General features: G+C 42.0%; 1 protein-coding gene across 1 annotated transcript in view; it reads right to left on the bottom strand.

The window, feature by feature from the left end:
- Window positions 1-16,554, bottom strand: part of stard9 (StAR-related lipid transfer (START) domain containing 9) — a 38,484-nt gene that overhangs the window by 13,049 nt on the left and 8,881 nt on the right. Inside the window, exons 4-21 of the mRNA XM_080479847.1 lie at window positions 9,328-9,444; window positions 8,994-9,026; window positions 8,813-8,874; window positions 7,938-8,050; window positions 6,582-6,724; window positions 6,367-6,434; window positions 5,951-6,048; window positions 5,643-5,846; window positions 5,381-5,478; window positions 5,199-5,276; window positions 4,835-4,912; window positions 3,875-4,054; window positions 2,872-2,923; window positions 2,401-2,526; window positions 1,761-1,843; window positions 1,310-1,371; window positions 715-908; window positions 42-522 (exon numbers count right to left, since the gene is read on the bottom strand). Of these exons, the coding sequence (XP_080335973.1) occupies window positions 42-522; window positions 715-908; window positions 1,310-1,371; window positions 1,761-1,843; window positions 2,401-2,526; window positions 2,872-2,923; window positions 3,875-4,054; window positions 4,835-4,912; window positions 5,199-5,276; window positions 5,381-5,478; window positions 5,643-5,846; window positions 5,951-6,048; window positions 6,367-6,434; window positions 6,582-6,724; window positions 7,938-8,050; window positions 8,813-8,874; window positions 8,994-9,026; window positions 9,328-9,444 (2,270 nt within the window). The remainder of the gene's footprint in view (window positions 1-41; window positions 523-714; window positions 909-1,309; window positions 1,372-1,760; window positions 1,844-2,400; window positions 2,527-2,871; window positions 2,924-3,874; window positions 4,055-4,834; window positions 4,913-5,198; window positions 5,277-5,380; window positions 5,479-5,642; window positions 5,847-5,950; window positions 6,049-6,366; window positions 6,435-6,581; window positions 6,725-7,937; window positions 8,051-8,812; window positions 8,875-8,993; window positions 9,027-9,327; window positions 9,445-16,554) is intronic.

Raw genomic sequence — 16,554 nt, 5'->3', positions numbered from 1 at the left:
TGTATGTAATAATTCCACAGGTCTCATGACTATGTACTGACCTGAAAACAGGTGTGTGCTGTGGGTAGAGCCGTGACAAAAGATCTGCTGAAAACGAGTGTCTTCGAGAATCATGCAGTCGTCCTCTCGACTTTGATGTTAATCCCAGCTCAGGAGACTCTGGGCTGTCTGGTCCAGGAGGCAATGCCTTTTCCAGCTGCTGTAATTCCCTTTTCGCTTCCAAGAGCTGCCGCTTGCAGGCGATTCTCTGCAGCTGAAACTGCAGCCTCTTCCGACGGATGCGGCTCTCAGCGCGGCAGAGGGCGTGATGCTTGAGCAACTCTTCCTGCACTGCCTTTTTCTTGGCCCTCACCACCTGGGACGTACGGTCCACTATAGGGACCTCCTGATCCCCCGACACCAGACTTGATAGTCTCTCCAGGAAGGGTGCTGGGATCAGGTCTGCTTGAACTCCAGACTCTTGGGTGATTGGTTGCTCTACAGCTGTCAGACGACGTTTCTCCTGCAAAATCCACTGTTGGACTGTTGGAGACAAATTCACAGACGGAAGTTGTTGACAACAGAAAGAAATTATCTATTGTGTGAATATTAGATATAACCAATTGTGTCGACATTATGAATACTGTTTCTGAGTTTAAGCTTGAACGTGGAGAATCAGCTGCTGTATGTACTAGTTATAACGAGCTTTTGAGATTGTGAGATGAGCGTACTTACCCTCAGTGTGCTGCTGTCGAAGGTGGGCCTGCTCCCGTTCCAGCTCTCTCTCCGCCCACCTCTGTTCAGCTTGAATCTCCTGTCGCAAAATCTCTACATAGCGCTTCTGTTCCTCCACACGCAGCCTGACAGTGGGCTCCTCAGTCAGGGAGAGACAGGCACCGAGCTTCCCGGGGAGCTCTTCTTCTTTAACACTATAAAGCAGGCACAGGTTCCAAACAAAGACTGAGAAACAATGATGAAATAAGAGAAAATGTGAAGCTATCCTTTTACCTCACCTGAGGAGATTTATGCTGTTCAGTGGTTAAACAGGTTTGAAGCTACTGTTGATTTCAGCGTCTATGCAGTAACTAAGCAACTCAGCCTGTGATGGTTCGCAAAGGTGGGGGCTAATGGAAATGCATGCAGAATTCTTTCAAACTGGAAGGCGACACACGAATCACAGCAAATATTTTTTACAGACTAAGCTGTTTATGTATGTCTGTATGCATGAATTTCTCATTACTATGAGTTGACAGATCAAGACTACTCTTAAAAATCTGTTCATAAACGGAGGGAAAAACACTTTCTGTGTCTGTTTATAGTCACCATTTACCTGTCATCAGGGGCCGAGGGGCAAACGTCAATGTATGTGCAAGTCATGCTGCCTTCACTGGCCTGAGGAGAGCAAAAAAAGACCACCCTCAACTTTGTTATTCTCAGAAAAGAAATGATCAAACACACTGTGTACCATCAATATGCATCATAAAATATTCTGCTCATTGTAAAAATTATCATCACCAAGCAAAGGTGGGCTACCATGAAGTACCTCATACACTCAGCGATGAAAGTGGAATACCGTCACACTTCTCACATTTACATAAACATGGTTACGTTTGGTGTCGTTGTTTCTGCAGTGCTCTCAATCAATGCAACAAGCTTAAAAACCCTGGAGGTCAAAGAAGTCTACCCACTTAGTCTCAGAACATTCTGTGGAAAACTCTGATCATCACGATAGCCATCTTAATTAACAGCATCATATTCCTTTTCAGGTGATCAGCACCTACCCGTCTCCGTTCCCGAAGGACAGCTGCCTCTGCAGGGTGGTTGAAGCGGAACTTATGCACTCCCCCCAAAGTAATTACTGTCCCTGGAGATAGAGAGACACATCTTACACTGTGCTCAATCCATTGATTTGCGTCGATGTAGCCAGAGTTGTGAGCGTGTGCATGCTGCACTTCACAGGTGGAGCTGGATGGGCATATATGAGCGTGTGTGCAAACACTTTTATCCTTGGGATGACAGTGCATCATTAAATGTGTGTGCATCTATAAATAATTGCACATTAACCCACATCAGATAGTTGGTCGGTCTGTACGCTTGAATATATGATTGTGCATTAACCTACATCTGCAGCAATTAATCAAAGAACTTCATTCATTTCAGATTTTCTGTGTGAATGAACTGAAATTCTAACATCAGAAGCGCTGAGAAACAGCTTTGAGTTAGGATCAATACAAAATGCTTTGGAATTTATATCATAAATGTCTTGTAACATTACCAGCGAGATAAATGTTAATTGTAAATAAATCAAAAAACACAAATACTTTTTTTTTTTTTTTTTGCACAAACACTACTATCTCTAGGGGAGACCCAGTGGGCAGATGACAGCAGGAACTAATGGTGTTGCTGAGGACTTGCACTGACCTTGAGCCAGCCTGCAGGGCTCAGTGACCTCTCGATCGTTGAGTAGACAGACGCAGCCCGGTAACGGTCTCAGCGTTACAACATCCCTGTGGTTTTCAATCTCACAGCTGGCGTTCCCCTGCAGGACTAAAAACAGCATGCAGTAACACAGTCACAAATTCTGAAGCTGTGCTGATGCAGCTCTTGCACTACCTGACATATTCTGTGCTCAATCTAGCATTTAATAAAAAAAAAAAAAAAAAAAAGAAACAGCCCATTTTACAGGGTGGCTACACTTTCTCGTCAAGTAGCTATAACACTTTGTGCATGATAACCTGCGAACAGTAGCAAACTTCATACAACAGTTGTTGATCAGCAGAAATTTTGCATGATTTATGCTTCATTAGGTGTAATGGGTTTCTCTGAATTTCAATTTCAATGATTTGCAACCGGCCGATTAAGCATATAAAATAAAATTTAAAAAAACAATACCTATGTGAGGTTCTTCAGATTGGCCCTGAGGTCCAATGTAGGTGACTCCTTCCTGTAAGAAAAACACAATCTAAGAGCAGCACATGTATGTAAAGTCTGAACTAAAACAAACCTTGTGCATTTTGGACAGAAGCATATTGTGTGCAATATACAAGCAAATTAATTGATAAAAAAAAATACAACAGAATAATCTTCTTAGAAAACAGTTGCTTTTTGTCGCGTAATCCTGAAACTTACCTGAGAAAAAGATGTAATTTATTTACTCTAAAGACTCGTTAATGGGATTAAAGGCTTTCTCGTGTGGTGTCAGCACCACATGTGCTCCCAGGTGGCCTCAGCTCTTCACATGCAGGAAACTGTGTAATTGTCAGGCCTAAGGGTATGCTTGTCATTGTCAGAATCAGGACAGCTTAAGCCCCCCCGAGTCCTCGCCTCAGAACTAAGAGCCTCTTATCCAACCACACTTTATGCATTGCAGAATACACACACACACAAACACACACACACACACACACACACACACACACACACACACACACACACACACACACACACACACACACACGTACTGTACATGCACGCACACACTCAAGCCAAGGAGAACCTGACAGGACAGTTGGAAGAAAGGGTGAAAAGAAGAGAGACGCACCTTTTCTCAAGAGTTTTTCTAGCAGAACAGAGAAAGTAGTATGAAGCAGGGGAAAGAAGGGATGACTGCAGAAAAAAGAGAGATGGTTTTAGTCAGTATTGTTCATTTAGATATTTAGAAAGAAGCAAGTGATCAACTTCAAATTTGGCTCAAATAAATGTTCTTCTGTTGCAACCTGTCGAACCAATAATGTATTTATTTTGGGAAATTGGTTTGTGTGCCACAAAGAATAGGGATACGAATAATACATATTCAAAAGTGTTGAAACATAAACAACTAATTATGACTCTTTAAAGAAAGAAAAGCATCAAAACATGCACTGCGCAAGAATGTCTGCCTTTATTAACGTCATACCCTGAGGTGATAAAAGACGACCCCAGTGCTGAGAACATCTCTATCGAGGGCAACCAGGTGTGGTTCGAGTGAGTTGATGAGAAAACCAGCCCGGTCTCTGTTGATGTCCACGCTGTACTCCTCCAGGAGTTCTTTCTTGTCCCTCCAACTCTCTGACCAGTCCTTTGTCAGCTGCTCCACCTGCAAAGAAGACAATAACCCTGTTATCGTATCACGATTCATTGAGTAAAATATTTTCAAATTCTTTTGAGATGCTTCCAATAATTAATGTATTCTATCCTGTTGTCACAGTCTAGTCAGAAAGTGCTACTGTTCCACAGTGCGACATGTTATTTCTGAAAACCGACAACTCTGAATATAAATTTTCATATTTCCAAAGTGTGACTTTTATCAGTTTTACAAGTTCGGGGCATTGAATCAAATTATGGTGGAGCTATTTTGCAGATTAATATAATAATTTAAGTACATTTGTCGGTTTCAAGACCATGAGAAATGCCGATTCAACCGATATGGTCACTTTCCTGATAAAGGCTAACAAAAGCAGACCAAAGTTTTATAGAGGGGTTAAATACGACCAAATGTGATCCCAAACACTGCAACTACTATTGATGCCAGTCTACTATCGACGAGGCCTCCATAAACAGGTTGCTGCAGTTCTTAGGATTCTAAATTTAATAAGTTTGTTTAACATTGTTCAATAAAGTTAGAAAAATAAAAGGTCTTTATTTGAAAGATTCACTTAGTTTATCAATGAACCTTGGTAGTTTTAAGCAAACAAATAGGCAACATTGGGATGGAGGCCCACCAGTTGCAAATGTTTGCTTTCAAATAACCTGTATAAATTTCCTTTATTGAGAGTAAATTGTGAAAACAGTAAAAGTCTGTATGATTAAAAACATTAATCTAAAATCCATGTGTGTGAGATGGGCACGTGGAAGAATGTGTATGTAAGTATGTTACCTTTAGTTCATTTTGCAGCACCATTTCAGAGAGATTTCCATCCCTCTCGTCACTTAGCGATGGACTGGGATTACGCTGCTGTCAATCAGAAGGATTTAAAAAGAAATGATCAGTCACCATGTTGCACAAAAGGAAAATGTCAAAGAAATTACATTGTAATGCAGTCTTTACCACCCCGGGGATTAGAAATGACAGGAGGACACGAAGCACTGTGTTAGGGATTTGGTACGAAAACTTGTAATATGGGAATCTCTTTTATTCAAAGCTTTACAGGACTTAGAAGCCTTTTTCTGGACGGTAAACCCAGCGGGGTGTATCCATGGGAGAGTTGGCAACACGCTCTAGTGATAAAAGGTCACTATACCATTTCAAAGCTGAGCAGCATGCTCTTCAGTCTGTCAATCTCCTCTCGCAGCTCCCTGATAAGCCGAACGTGTGCATCCTGCACAGTGAACAAAGCACATGTTATCCTCAAAAAACAGAAACAAAAAAACAACCTGTGATCTGACCTTAAATCTTGGCGCCCGACAAGAAACAGTCACTGACCTCATTTACACGAGGCTTGTTGACGATGTTTCTGGCATGTGCAGCATAGCGCAGGGTGCTAAGGGTCTCATTGTAACAGGTAGCGGATGGCGAGACCGCTGCAACACAATACATACAAAACACAAACAAAGATACGGCAGTTAGCAGACAAATAGAGCAAGTTGGATGACGTAACAAAGGTTTTAAACATGCCATTGGAGGCTCGGATACGTAAGACAATCAACCTCTTAAATTACTTCACAGCGAAGAGGTAAACGCTTACTTGCAATCATGATGGTTTTTGAGTTCCCACCGAGGCTGTCTTTCAAAAGCCAGGTAAGGACTGAGTCTCGGTAAGGAATGAAGCAGTGCCTCCTCCCACCTCCACCCGACAAGGAGCTGCTGTGGCTCCCCACAATGCTGCTGTCGCCCTCAGAGGCCACGCTGTTGATACTCTGGCAGCTGCTCGACATCTGCGAGTTCTGAGCTACGGAAGCAGTGGAGGCGAGATTAAAAGTTAAAAGTAAAACAAATCTAAAATTGCAAAAAAAAAAATAACAGTTAAGTGAATACAAAGTCATCTTAATTTACCAAGAGCAGATATGACGATGCCCAAAGTAACCAGCGATTTGTTGATGTTGGAGCCCTCTGTCAGTCTATTCCTGCAGTAGTGGGGATCGGCGCGCTCGCTGTGAAACAGAACAGACCTCATGACATTTGTGTCATACCATTAAATAGAAATGAAGATGTAGATGACACAAATAAAGAGTGGGAATGAGTTCAAAGACTCAGAGAGCGGGTGTCAGATTCAGCACCCACTAGGGGGCACTTTTGTCAATGACAGTGAAGGAGAAAGAGAAAGAGAGAGAGGGAGAGAGAGGGAGAGAGAGAGAGAGAGAGAGAGAGAGAGAGAGAGAGAGAGAGAGAGAGGAGAGAGAGAGAAAGAGAGAGGGGGAAAGAGAGGGAGAGAGAGAGAGAGATGTGGCAGAGGGGTGCAACAGTTTTACCTCCCGGCCAAATCCACCAGGTTAATCTTGCTGACAGTTTCTGAAGGGAGATTATTTTCCAAGATTGCCTGCAAATAATAAACCATCAGTGTATATCAGTGACATTATGTGCAGATTATTGTATCATTAGCCGAGTGAGATTAAGAGAATAAAAGCACAGCTCAGCTGAAACAGAGCGGTTAACTTTTATGTCTGCAGTGACGAAAACCACTGACCTGGGTGTACTGGATGGTAAAGATAGCGTGGGATCTACTGCTCGCATCGTGGTTGTGTGTCGCAGCGGTCATGCGATTGGCGATGCCCTCTTCCAGGAGGTCCATGGCCTGTTTGCAGTCTGAGACCACATGCTGTGACAGATCTGATAAGAGAGAGGCAATATGTGGATCAAAGTAATGAAATCTGAAGTTTCTCTCCGAGTGGTTTGGTTTTACAGCAACGTCAAAGTGATGGCTATGTACTATAGGAGTAAAGTCACAATCACAAGGGCCTGTAAATATTAAGAGGAACAGAAAGTTGAACAAACAGGAAGCATGCCTCATCAATGCACGCTCCCTTGTGGCTTCTAACATTTTCCAATGTGTTTCGTTAAAAAAAATTCAAACGATGCTCCACTGCCAGGCATGAGTCACTACATTTTATCTAGCGGTTCAACACATGTGCACACACATCATCGGTGAACATCTTCAGCAAGGTTTTTTCCTCAGTTAGCCAGTCAATTAAAAAAAAATAATTTCGAAAGATAGCTGCAACAGTAAAACAGAGGGTCAATTCACAAGTGCTGAGGCGTAAGACATAAAAACTGGGAATTGTACATGTGGTGTGTGTGTGTGTGTGTGTGTGTGTGTGTGTGTGTGTGTGTGTGTGTGTGTGCGTGCGCGACACAAGGCACTCTCCCTGGAACAACCAGGAAATGACTTCACTTCCTCTGGTCAACTGGGATTTCTCTTGATACAGACAATGAGTGGATGTGGGGCTTTAAACAGAGTCGGGTGATCGAGAGGGAGAGAAGGAAAGAGAGGAAAAGCACAAGGAGACAGGCTGTGGAAGAGGAAGAATGTAAGACCCGAGAAGCTAAAAGAAGACTCCGAATTAGAGTGGACCTGATCAAAAGATTAACAAGGGGGACACATTTCCACTGCTGACCATTAGCCACAGACATAACGTGATTTTACAAGACCTAAGAAACGCTCAAAATAGTCCAGAAGAGGTAACATAGCCAACTCCAAATTACAGGACAGTTGCTTAATTCAAGGTCATCTTCCCTCACTTGACATAAAAAACTGTTTCTTACAATTTGTAATCCACTCCTGACTATACACAAGTGTTAAGTCTACTTTACGAGTTTAAACCTTATAAGTGAAGCGACACACATCTGAAGCATTAAGTCTCTCACATAAACCTCAGTGCAGCAGGACATGAGTCTGGTTTGCTTCTGTGTAAACAGTATTGTAACACGGTGTACACGAGTGCAGCGGCCAGCTCCTGTTTCAAAGCGAGAATATATACCTGCATCAAGTCTTTCTGTGGCCTTACTGTGCGGAGTTGTGGATTTTAGAGAACAGAAGACTCACCTTGCACATACGGCCCTTTCTCTGGATGTTCTCGGACTCTGAGCGAAGCTCTCTTCTTCTGCTCTCCCCCTCTCAGCAGGTCTCTAACACGCTCGTTATAGATCTCTAAGAAACTACGGGAGGAAAAATAAAGTAGGACAGAGTTAAACCCTGAATCATCTTCAGCGTAATGTCAGGAAATAATCTTTTAGCCTATTGTTGTGGTGTTCACCTGAGCTCAACAAAGAAAACACTCAAACAAACATCACTATGCATCTTTCACATGGAATAAAATTAGCTTGAAAGTTTAAAAGCAAAATAAGACAGTTAATTGATCAAAATTAAAGGTAATCTCTCGCTAGAACGGATCCTTCAATGTAATTTAGTGAAAAAAATAAAACTATCATGTCTCAAAATCCTAAACATCATGAGTACTATTGGCGTAATTTATCTCATGTTATTTGCAAGTGAAGAAAGAATTCAAATATGTACATTTGAAAAAGTCATACTATTACATGCACTTTTTTTTAAAGCGCATATTGCACGTCCAGACATTCTTTTCCATATTTCTTTTTCTCCATATTTTCAACAACAGAAAAGCATCAGATGGATTTGGAGCCAGACACACTTCACCAAAGGAAAATGCAAAAATACAAAATAAAAAGTGTTTCTGTTATTATGAAAAGTTAAAATTGTCAAACGTTATTGTACAAATTGTAAAGCTGCATAAAATGTCCATTTTCAGTTCAACTATGAAGTTGTGTACCATGTTACCGTCATCAGTTTGCCACAAGTAGTGAGGTAGAAATGCTGAAATAGCCAAATACGATCACTGGCCCGATAAAGGATTGACAAAAAGGGTGTTTCCCCAAATATCTGCGGCAATAACAAAGCACCTGATCTCCACTCTGCTTGAGTTCTGCCCATCGGGAAACGTGTCTTCATTTCTGAAGAGACCCTGTTTGAGGAAAAAGAGAGAGAAAAAAAAGCTGCACATTATTTCCATCAACAAGGCAGAAAAAACTAAAAGTCGAAATGTCAGTGTGCTCCACCTATACAAATCCCAGTTCATCTTACCTGACAAATCCGAGGTGTCAAGCCAATGGAGTCCTAAAAAGACAAAGAGAAACATCATTCCTAACTAAAGCTTTCCTTCACCTGATTAGTCTTTTTGCAGAATAAGTTGGATTTCGATTTTGTGTAAATACATAGTTTCTACTACAAATGGTATTGATGGTGAAATGCATTTTTTTTTTTGGAATGATAGAATTATGGCATTCATCTACTAAAGGATATTCTTGGTACACATGAACCTGCACATCAGTCTTATTACTTCATTTAGGGTTCATGTAAATAAGGTGATCTATGAATCAGAAAGACAAAGAGGCGACCAGGCAGGTGTCTTTCTCACCGGCGTTCCCATCATGGTGTAAGTCTTTCCAGATCCGGTTTGGCCGTAGGCAAACAAACACACATTGTATCCCTCAGAAGCTCCGGACAGCACCGACACACCCAGATCCTGGAACACCTGAAGAGATCAGAAACACACCCTGATTCAGAGCTTTTCAAAACGTGAATTAATCAGAGGTCTGTAGATAATCAGGTGAGGGAACACGACTGGGTTCTCCACACAAATGTCTGCGAACGTTCAGATGACAAAGAGCCGTAGGATCATCGAATCTGATTATGAGGGATTCTGCACACTTATAAGACACTGATGAAGTAGCTTCCCTTGTGAACCGATGTCCTCCATGAAAATCCTAACCTGTTTTTACATGAGTGTAGTCTCACACTAAGGTTTCATGATCACAATGCAGTGGCACCAGGCCAGTGGAAGGGAGGTAATGTTGCTTCCTGCTGAAGGTGTTTGGGTAAGGAGCAGGGAGGTCAGCTAATACTCTGGGTAAACAACTTTGCAGAAAGCGTATGGGAGAGAAACAAATCTGAGGGAAAAAGTTCTGTGAAAAGTGACTGAGTCAGGAAAACAAACCTTGACTGAAAGCACCATTCAGAGATGGGAGTCCCAGAAAGTCCCACCAAAAACAATCAATTGAGACCATTTGTTTTGCTTCTTTGTGCGTCTGCGTATGAGCCCCGGAGTACAAAGATTAACAGAACAAAGTCGAATCAACAACTTTCTGAACAAGAACTTTACAGTCAGTGAAGCAAACTTTAAGTCTCCGCAGTGAAGTATGTTGCTGCATAAAAAGTTATGTTGTCACATTGGCTCTCCAGCTCTTCACTGTGAATTCTAACAGCACAAACATTGCTTGAATATTAAATACTGAACTAAATGTCATGTAACATTATTTCATGTTTTATCCATTTACCATCACATCTTACAGCGGGGAGTATAGATCCAAATCAAAGGTGGTCATACAAAGCTAGAAGGTTTTATGTGGTATCACCGGGGCACCGGATTTGCAGATATTTATTTTTGATTCGTATCAAACAGATCTAACAGCATGCGAGGCGTTTGGCAAGATGAGCAATGTGAGTGTTTACCACTGAATTCTGGCCTGCCATGGGAACGAAAGTGTTGCTGGTTAGAGCGAAGACAAACGGACTAATAATCGATCATCTCTACCGTCACTGCACTGTTGTTCATTGCTGATAGGCAAAACCAGCTCCATCTGAATCAGCTCAGGACATGTGGTCTTAACTACAATCTGAAAGCTCAGTCCAAAGGTAACACATGGCTTGAGGTGGGGGGTTGCAACCTGATCCAAGCCAGACCTGAGAGACAGCACATTCTACCCCAGAACCATAACACACCCGGGGATCAATGGGGGGGGGCCTCTTTGCCGGGCCTCCAGGCTCAGGATTGGACCATGGAGACTGGTGGGTAGGTACACAGTGGACCAAGCAGGAATGCTCTCAAAGCTACCACAACCTCCAAGGATCACAACCCAAAAAAGTACTTTCAACATACCTCCCATGTGTGCGAGTGTGTGTCTGTGGTGCCGCCAACCACTGTCAGGAGATGCAAGCACCTGGAGCTGAGCCTGTGTATACTCTAGGTTTACAAGGCGGTGGGAATAGATTTAAGATGGATGTGGCTGAAAGCGCTTGCGAAAGGCCTTGTGCCTTGTGAAAGCACCCTCAATGTATTCGATGGTCTCACGGTGTGCGAATCTGTGAGGTTTTTCTCCCCGAAATAAAACGTTTAGCCGTGACATGACAGGGTGAAGCCCGATGATGATGATAGCAAGTTGTTTTAACAGGCTTGCAGAATACTGATCACATGTGTGGAATATTAATTGGCACTACAAGTCCTTAGAATTTAAAGCAATATTTGGTCTGAAAAAGTCTTAAAAAAAAAAAAGAGCATTTTTAACAGTTTGCAGTATAACCCTCTCATTAATGACTACTTTTACCAAATAGGTCTTGTTTAGGGATTACTTTGTCGTTCCTGCCCACTATTAAAAGACGCAGGTGCATCAAGTAAAAGTGTTGCTGCAGCTGTTTTTTCCCCCAACGTCTTACAAATCACCCCCACAAGTACAGGGGTAGAAACACTTAACAGTTAATTAGCCGTGTTTAATGATAATTTGGAGTAAATTTAACACATTGTCAAAACTGTACCGGTATGGGAAAGTCCACTTTTGACTGTATGGAAAACGTGTACAACTAGGTCTAACTATGTCCTCCTATATCCACTAATATCATTGTATAAGTCAGAAAAGAACTCTAAAATGTTAGGGAAAAGGTATATATGTTACAACCGAGTGCATCTTATAGAGGTGTTCCTTAGTTATTAGTCACATGGCTAAAATACCAACGCGTACAGCCAACTGGAGTTCAGACCACCAAGTGTTCCCCCTGTGGTTTTTTTTTTGCTGCACAGAGACTTAAACACAAAGACAAAACGCAGCACCGCCCCTGTCTTGTCCTAATCCTACTTTTCAAAAGCAGACAGACACTCTCTCCACTGTGAAACACAGAGAATCAATACGGCGCTTGTTAAAGTTGACCCTCTTAAATTCACTCTATGGGGGCTACAACGAGGCTGAGGGTCCCACCGGGGCTGGTACAAAGCGCAGGAACTTCACTTCAACGGTCTGCTGTTCTGAACTTGACAGTCTCTATACTCTCGGCACACTCTCTTCATTGTTTTCTCTGTTCCCATTATCTTTTGACATTTGGTTTTCACTTTAACACTGCCAGAATACTTTGTGTAACCTCTGAAAGAAACCGCAAGAAGAAACTCAAGCCTCCATTTCAACCTTTATGCATAAATAAAAACAGGAAGAGGAATTTGTCGAGAGACGTTTCGTCGGGCAACATTAAGTCATCGTAGTTTATTGTCTTTGTCACATCAAGTCAAAATCACTACATAGTATTTTGTGCCAGATCTGCCCTGCCCACTCGAATGGACACAAAACCCTCGTCTCACAACCTCATTTCACAGTTTGCAACGCCCTGCAGCACTCTGGGCGCACTTTTCAAAGAACAAAGCAGGTGAGGTACCGGCCAGGTTGTATTGTCAGGATAGAAATGTACTCCGTCATCAAATGAAGCACGAGAACAGAAACTGCCAGCAGGGAAGGTTACGAGACCAGAGCCACAGTAAGCATGCAACCGCATCAAACTGAAAACACACGGGGAGCAGACTAAACAGCACCCTGGACAGGAAGGTTATCATCGGTATTGTAGTAGTGTGTATTTACAAGTGTGTATCCCTGTCAGATAAAGTGGCAGAGCAGCAATGAAAGCCAATACAAAGACACAGGCGTCATCAGTTTGTTTCCCTGCATGAGAAAAAAAACAAAAACATGAACAATAATTCAATAACGAAAAGGAAACACAGAAAATGGACTTTGTTCTCCTTCAGGAAATGCTGAAGGTAAAAATACAGGACAAGGAAGGAAGACGGAAACAAAGCTTTGAAAAGATGGCAGAACGACTCTACATTCAACAACCCTCATTGATCTCCCTCTAATGCGACGCTGTGGGGACGATGTGATGAAGAGGTGAAAGGGGTTCCCCACCACAGCTGCATCACTTCATCACAACTACAAAACTTATTTCACTTTGTGCACAGACTTCTTTTATAAAAGTCTTTCGTCTGAACTTAACGGTGAGATGCTATAGAAATGAGCAGGTTCCTCCTCGTTTCCTAGAACCTGTAACTTCTTATGAGCCTTTTCACTGCCTGACATCTTCTGGTCCTTTGAGCCCAAATCCCGACTCGTCACTATGGGTTACCGAGACTTTGCTGCTCTGGTTTCCCTGTTGTGAAAGTCATTTACAGAGAATCGCAGGCTGTCAGTTTCCTCTTTTGAAACGAATCTTAAAATTCCTTTCTCATCATATGGCCTTTACTCTGTTTTAGTCTGAATTTTATATGATTACTTTAGTGTCCTTTTCACTGATTTTATCTTTTTTCTTTTATGGTGAAGCACTTTGTAGCCATGATTCTGAAATGTGCTGTAAGAATGAAGTTACCATTGTTACTATTATTATTTATATTATCAACTAAGAAATCTGCATGTTGCAAACTTTTCCATAAAAAGATTTTGAAGGGATTTTGAAGGGAAGTAATAACAGGGCATACCTTTAAAATGAACGCAGCTATCAGAGATAAAATACTATTTCAAAGTGTTAGGATGCTGGAGAAGGTGCTGCAAAGTGAGATCTCTGAGATTTCTCTGCTGTCCACTTTTGCATTTTGTTAATCATTTGAAATATTATGGAACACTTTCATATTAGAAAAGATTTTTACTTTGCAGAACTTTTAAGAGCCACCAAACTTTTGCACAGTAGTGTACACAACAAAGTTATTTTAGAACCGAGCTGGAAACAGCTCAGCAATAAATTGACGATGAAGCGATGATAATCATCTTTACATACTGAATTAGAGCGTAGTTTGTCAGTTGCACCATTAAACTGATTCGACACAGCTCGGCATATCTTTGGGAAACGGCTTTCTGGTTTAAAAGAAATTCCCTGTGGGATGAATAAAGTCTTTTCTATTCCTTTAGACTGTATATTGGTCACGTCCACTGTGCTCTGTGTCAGAACAGAGCCAAACACTTCAACACAAGCAGGCAACCACAAGACTGTAAAACCAAAATCTAAACCTTAAACACATTCACCGTGATGCTTGCTCCTGAGCTATTTTTGCATGCGGTATCATGCCTGAAGCATTTAAAGGTTGTTTTTTTTTAACGGCTGCAATGTTTTATTATCCCGATGTATTTTATATGCAACCTCCATTTATTGCATTACATTCTGCACTTAATTGTGTTTGCGTTATGCCTCAGGAGTGCTGTTTGAATTGTGTTGCGGACTTGTGCGTCAATAAGATAATGACACTAAATACATTTGAGCCGATTGATTTGGAGGGTTGACAAACATGATTGCGGCAAGAGATCTCAAACGCGGAGACGTCACGTGGGACAACTGGAGTTGGACGCGACTAATTGCAGGGACATGAGGTCTTGTCAAAAACAAGAAACTGGCGAGATTCCGTGCCGGAGATCAGGACCGTGATAAATGTTTTTTTTTCAAGTTTGTTTTGAACAACAGGAAATGTAATTCTTCTTTTCCTGGGCAGAGCGCCGTTTGTAGCCTGGTATCACTAGGAAAAAAACAAACAAACAAAAAGTAGTGGTGGACGTTCAGTAAATCAGATGAGAAAGGTTAAGAAAAAGTGGCAAACTCGTGACAGACTGATGAAAAGAGGCTGACAAGAGTGAAAAATGTAGTGCAATGTCTCTAACGAGTTAAGTTGCGTAATCACGGGACGTGGAAAATGCCAATTGCTGGTCTGGTTTAATGTGGCCTCTTTTACACTAAAACCCTGGAGAAGTATTTATGTGCTGTGTGCTGTGTGCTGAGTGCTGTGTGTGTGTGTGTGTGTGTGTGTGTGTGTGTGTGTGTGTGTGTGTGTGTGTGTGTGTGTGTGTGTGTGTGTGTGTGTGTGTGTGTGTGTGTGTGTGTTCACAAAGCCTGATGGCACACAGCCAAAGCAAAGCCCTCTGCCACATTTAAAGCTCTGGCTTCTTCTTGCTTTTGCCAGGTTTGACGTAACCAAAAAACGGCCAGCATTACTTTTCCCTCCACAGTCGCTCACACCGGGAGAGCGTCTCCACGCACAATGCAAAGACTGTACAAGCTATTCAGCTTTGCCTCCATTCAATTACCTGGGGGGGGGGGGGGGGGGGGGGAAGCTGAAAAACAACCTATCCACCTCTATAAAATAATTTCCCTTGTTTTTTTCCCTCCTTATCCAGCAGTGGACAGCTGCAGCCGAGGCGAGGGTCGCTCAGTCCAAGTCCCACGCTTTCCAAGTGGGTCACATAAACACAACAGCTGGACTCTGAGCTACAAACTAAATGCCTTTGTTTTGGACACGGGAATACAATGTCACAGGAGATCTTTGTGTTTCCTGAAAGGAATTGGGAGTCCGAGGTGAAATCGGCAGAAATGTATTAGGAGACGACCATCGTGAGGAATGGAGGCAGGACGGAGACGGAGACAGACTCACATGTGGCGAGAGAGAGAGAGAGAGATAGAGAGGAAGCTGTTTGGCGAGGGTTCAACAATGCTCTCGTTTGTCACACTCGGACAGAATTTGTAGGTCAAATTAGCATGGAAGGGCAGAGAGGCTGTACGAGAGGGAGGAGGGAGAGACAGAGATGTTCAGGCTGCTCTACATTACTCAGGCTTCTCTACACATGGGAATGAAAAAGTAGAGCAGAGAGGACAGACACGTGAAAAAGATAAAAAAAAAAATGAAAACAGGGGCACTAAACTTTTTAGGCATGCACTCCTGTTGCAGCTGACACTGGGGCAAAGAGCTCGGTCTAAAACAAACAAATAAAAGCCTATCTGGGAAGAGTTTGGGGATTTGTGGCTCCTTCCCAATACTTGTTAAAGGAAGCAGAGCAGAACAGTGGCAAGTGGAGCTGGATATTGTAATCTTTATGGCGAGTTGGAAATGTCTTGTGCAGGCTTCAGACTGATGGGAGCCTTGGGTAGTTACAGCCACTTGACAGGGGAAATTAACTGGTGCATGTTTCTACAGTTTGACCTCATCTCAAAACTATAAAAGCACTCTATTACATTTTACATTCAGATTCAGATTTTGGGACGTTTGCCCATCAAATAGTCTCTAAATGACTATTGGTGCTTGTTTGTTGCAATTCCCACCGTTAGGTTATACTTTCATAATGTGATTAAAGTAGAAAATAATGCAATAACCTTGAGGTTAAGTTAACTTATGAGAACATTTTTTTAAAAAGTGTAATAAATCCAAAACAAAATTGGTTTAAAAATGACTAATGTTAATGTTGGTCAGCCTATAAACACTGACACAGTTCACTTGTGCAATAATCCTCTGGTGGTGGACGGATCTTTTATTTTACTGGATAGCCTCTGGAGTGAAAACATTTATTTATTTTATTTTTTAGACCTGGCCAAGCAATACACCAGTACAATACAAACAAGCAAAAACAAGTGAATGTCATGAATGACATGCCACTAAAATATCACAAAAACTTTTAAGTTCACTTAACGGATAACAATTACACTTTTCTATCAGCTTACCAGTAAGAGTTTTTAATTCAGGAAATAAAATCCAGAAGTTGTTGTGAATTTTGACAACAGCACAGCAGAGGTAAGGATCACAACG

Source organism: Lipophrys pholis (genome assembly GCF_963383615.2).
Source record: "Lipophrys pholis genome assembly, chromosome: 14".
NCBI classification, from domain to species: domain Eukaryota; kingdom Metazoa; phylum Chordata; class Actinopteri; order Blenniiformes; family Blenniidae; genus Lipophrys; species Lipophrys pholis.
This window is presented reverse-complemented; position numbering and strand designations above follow the sequence as displayed.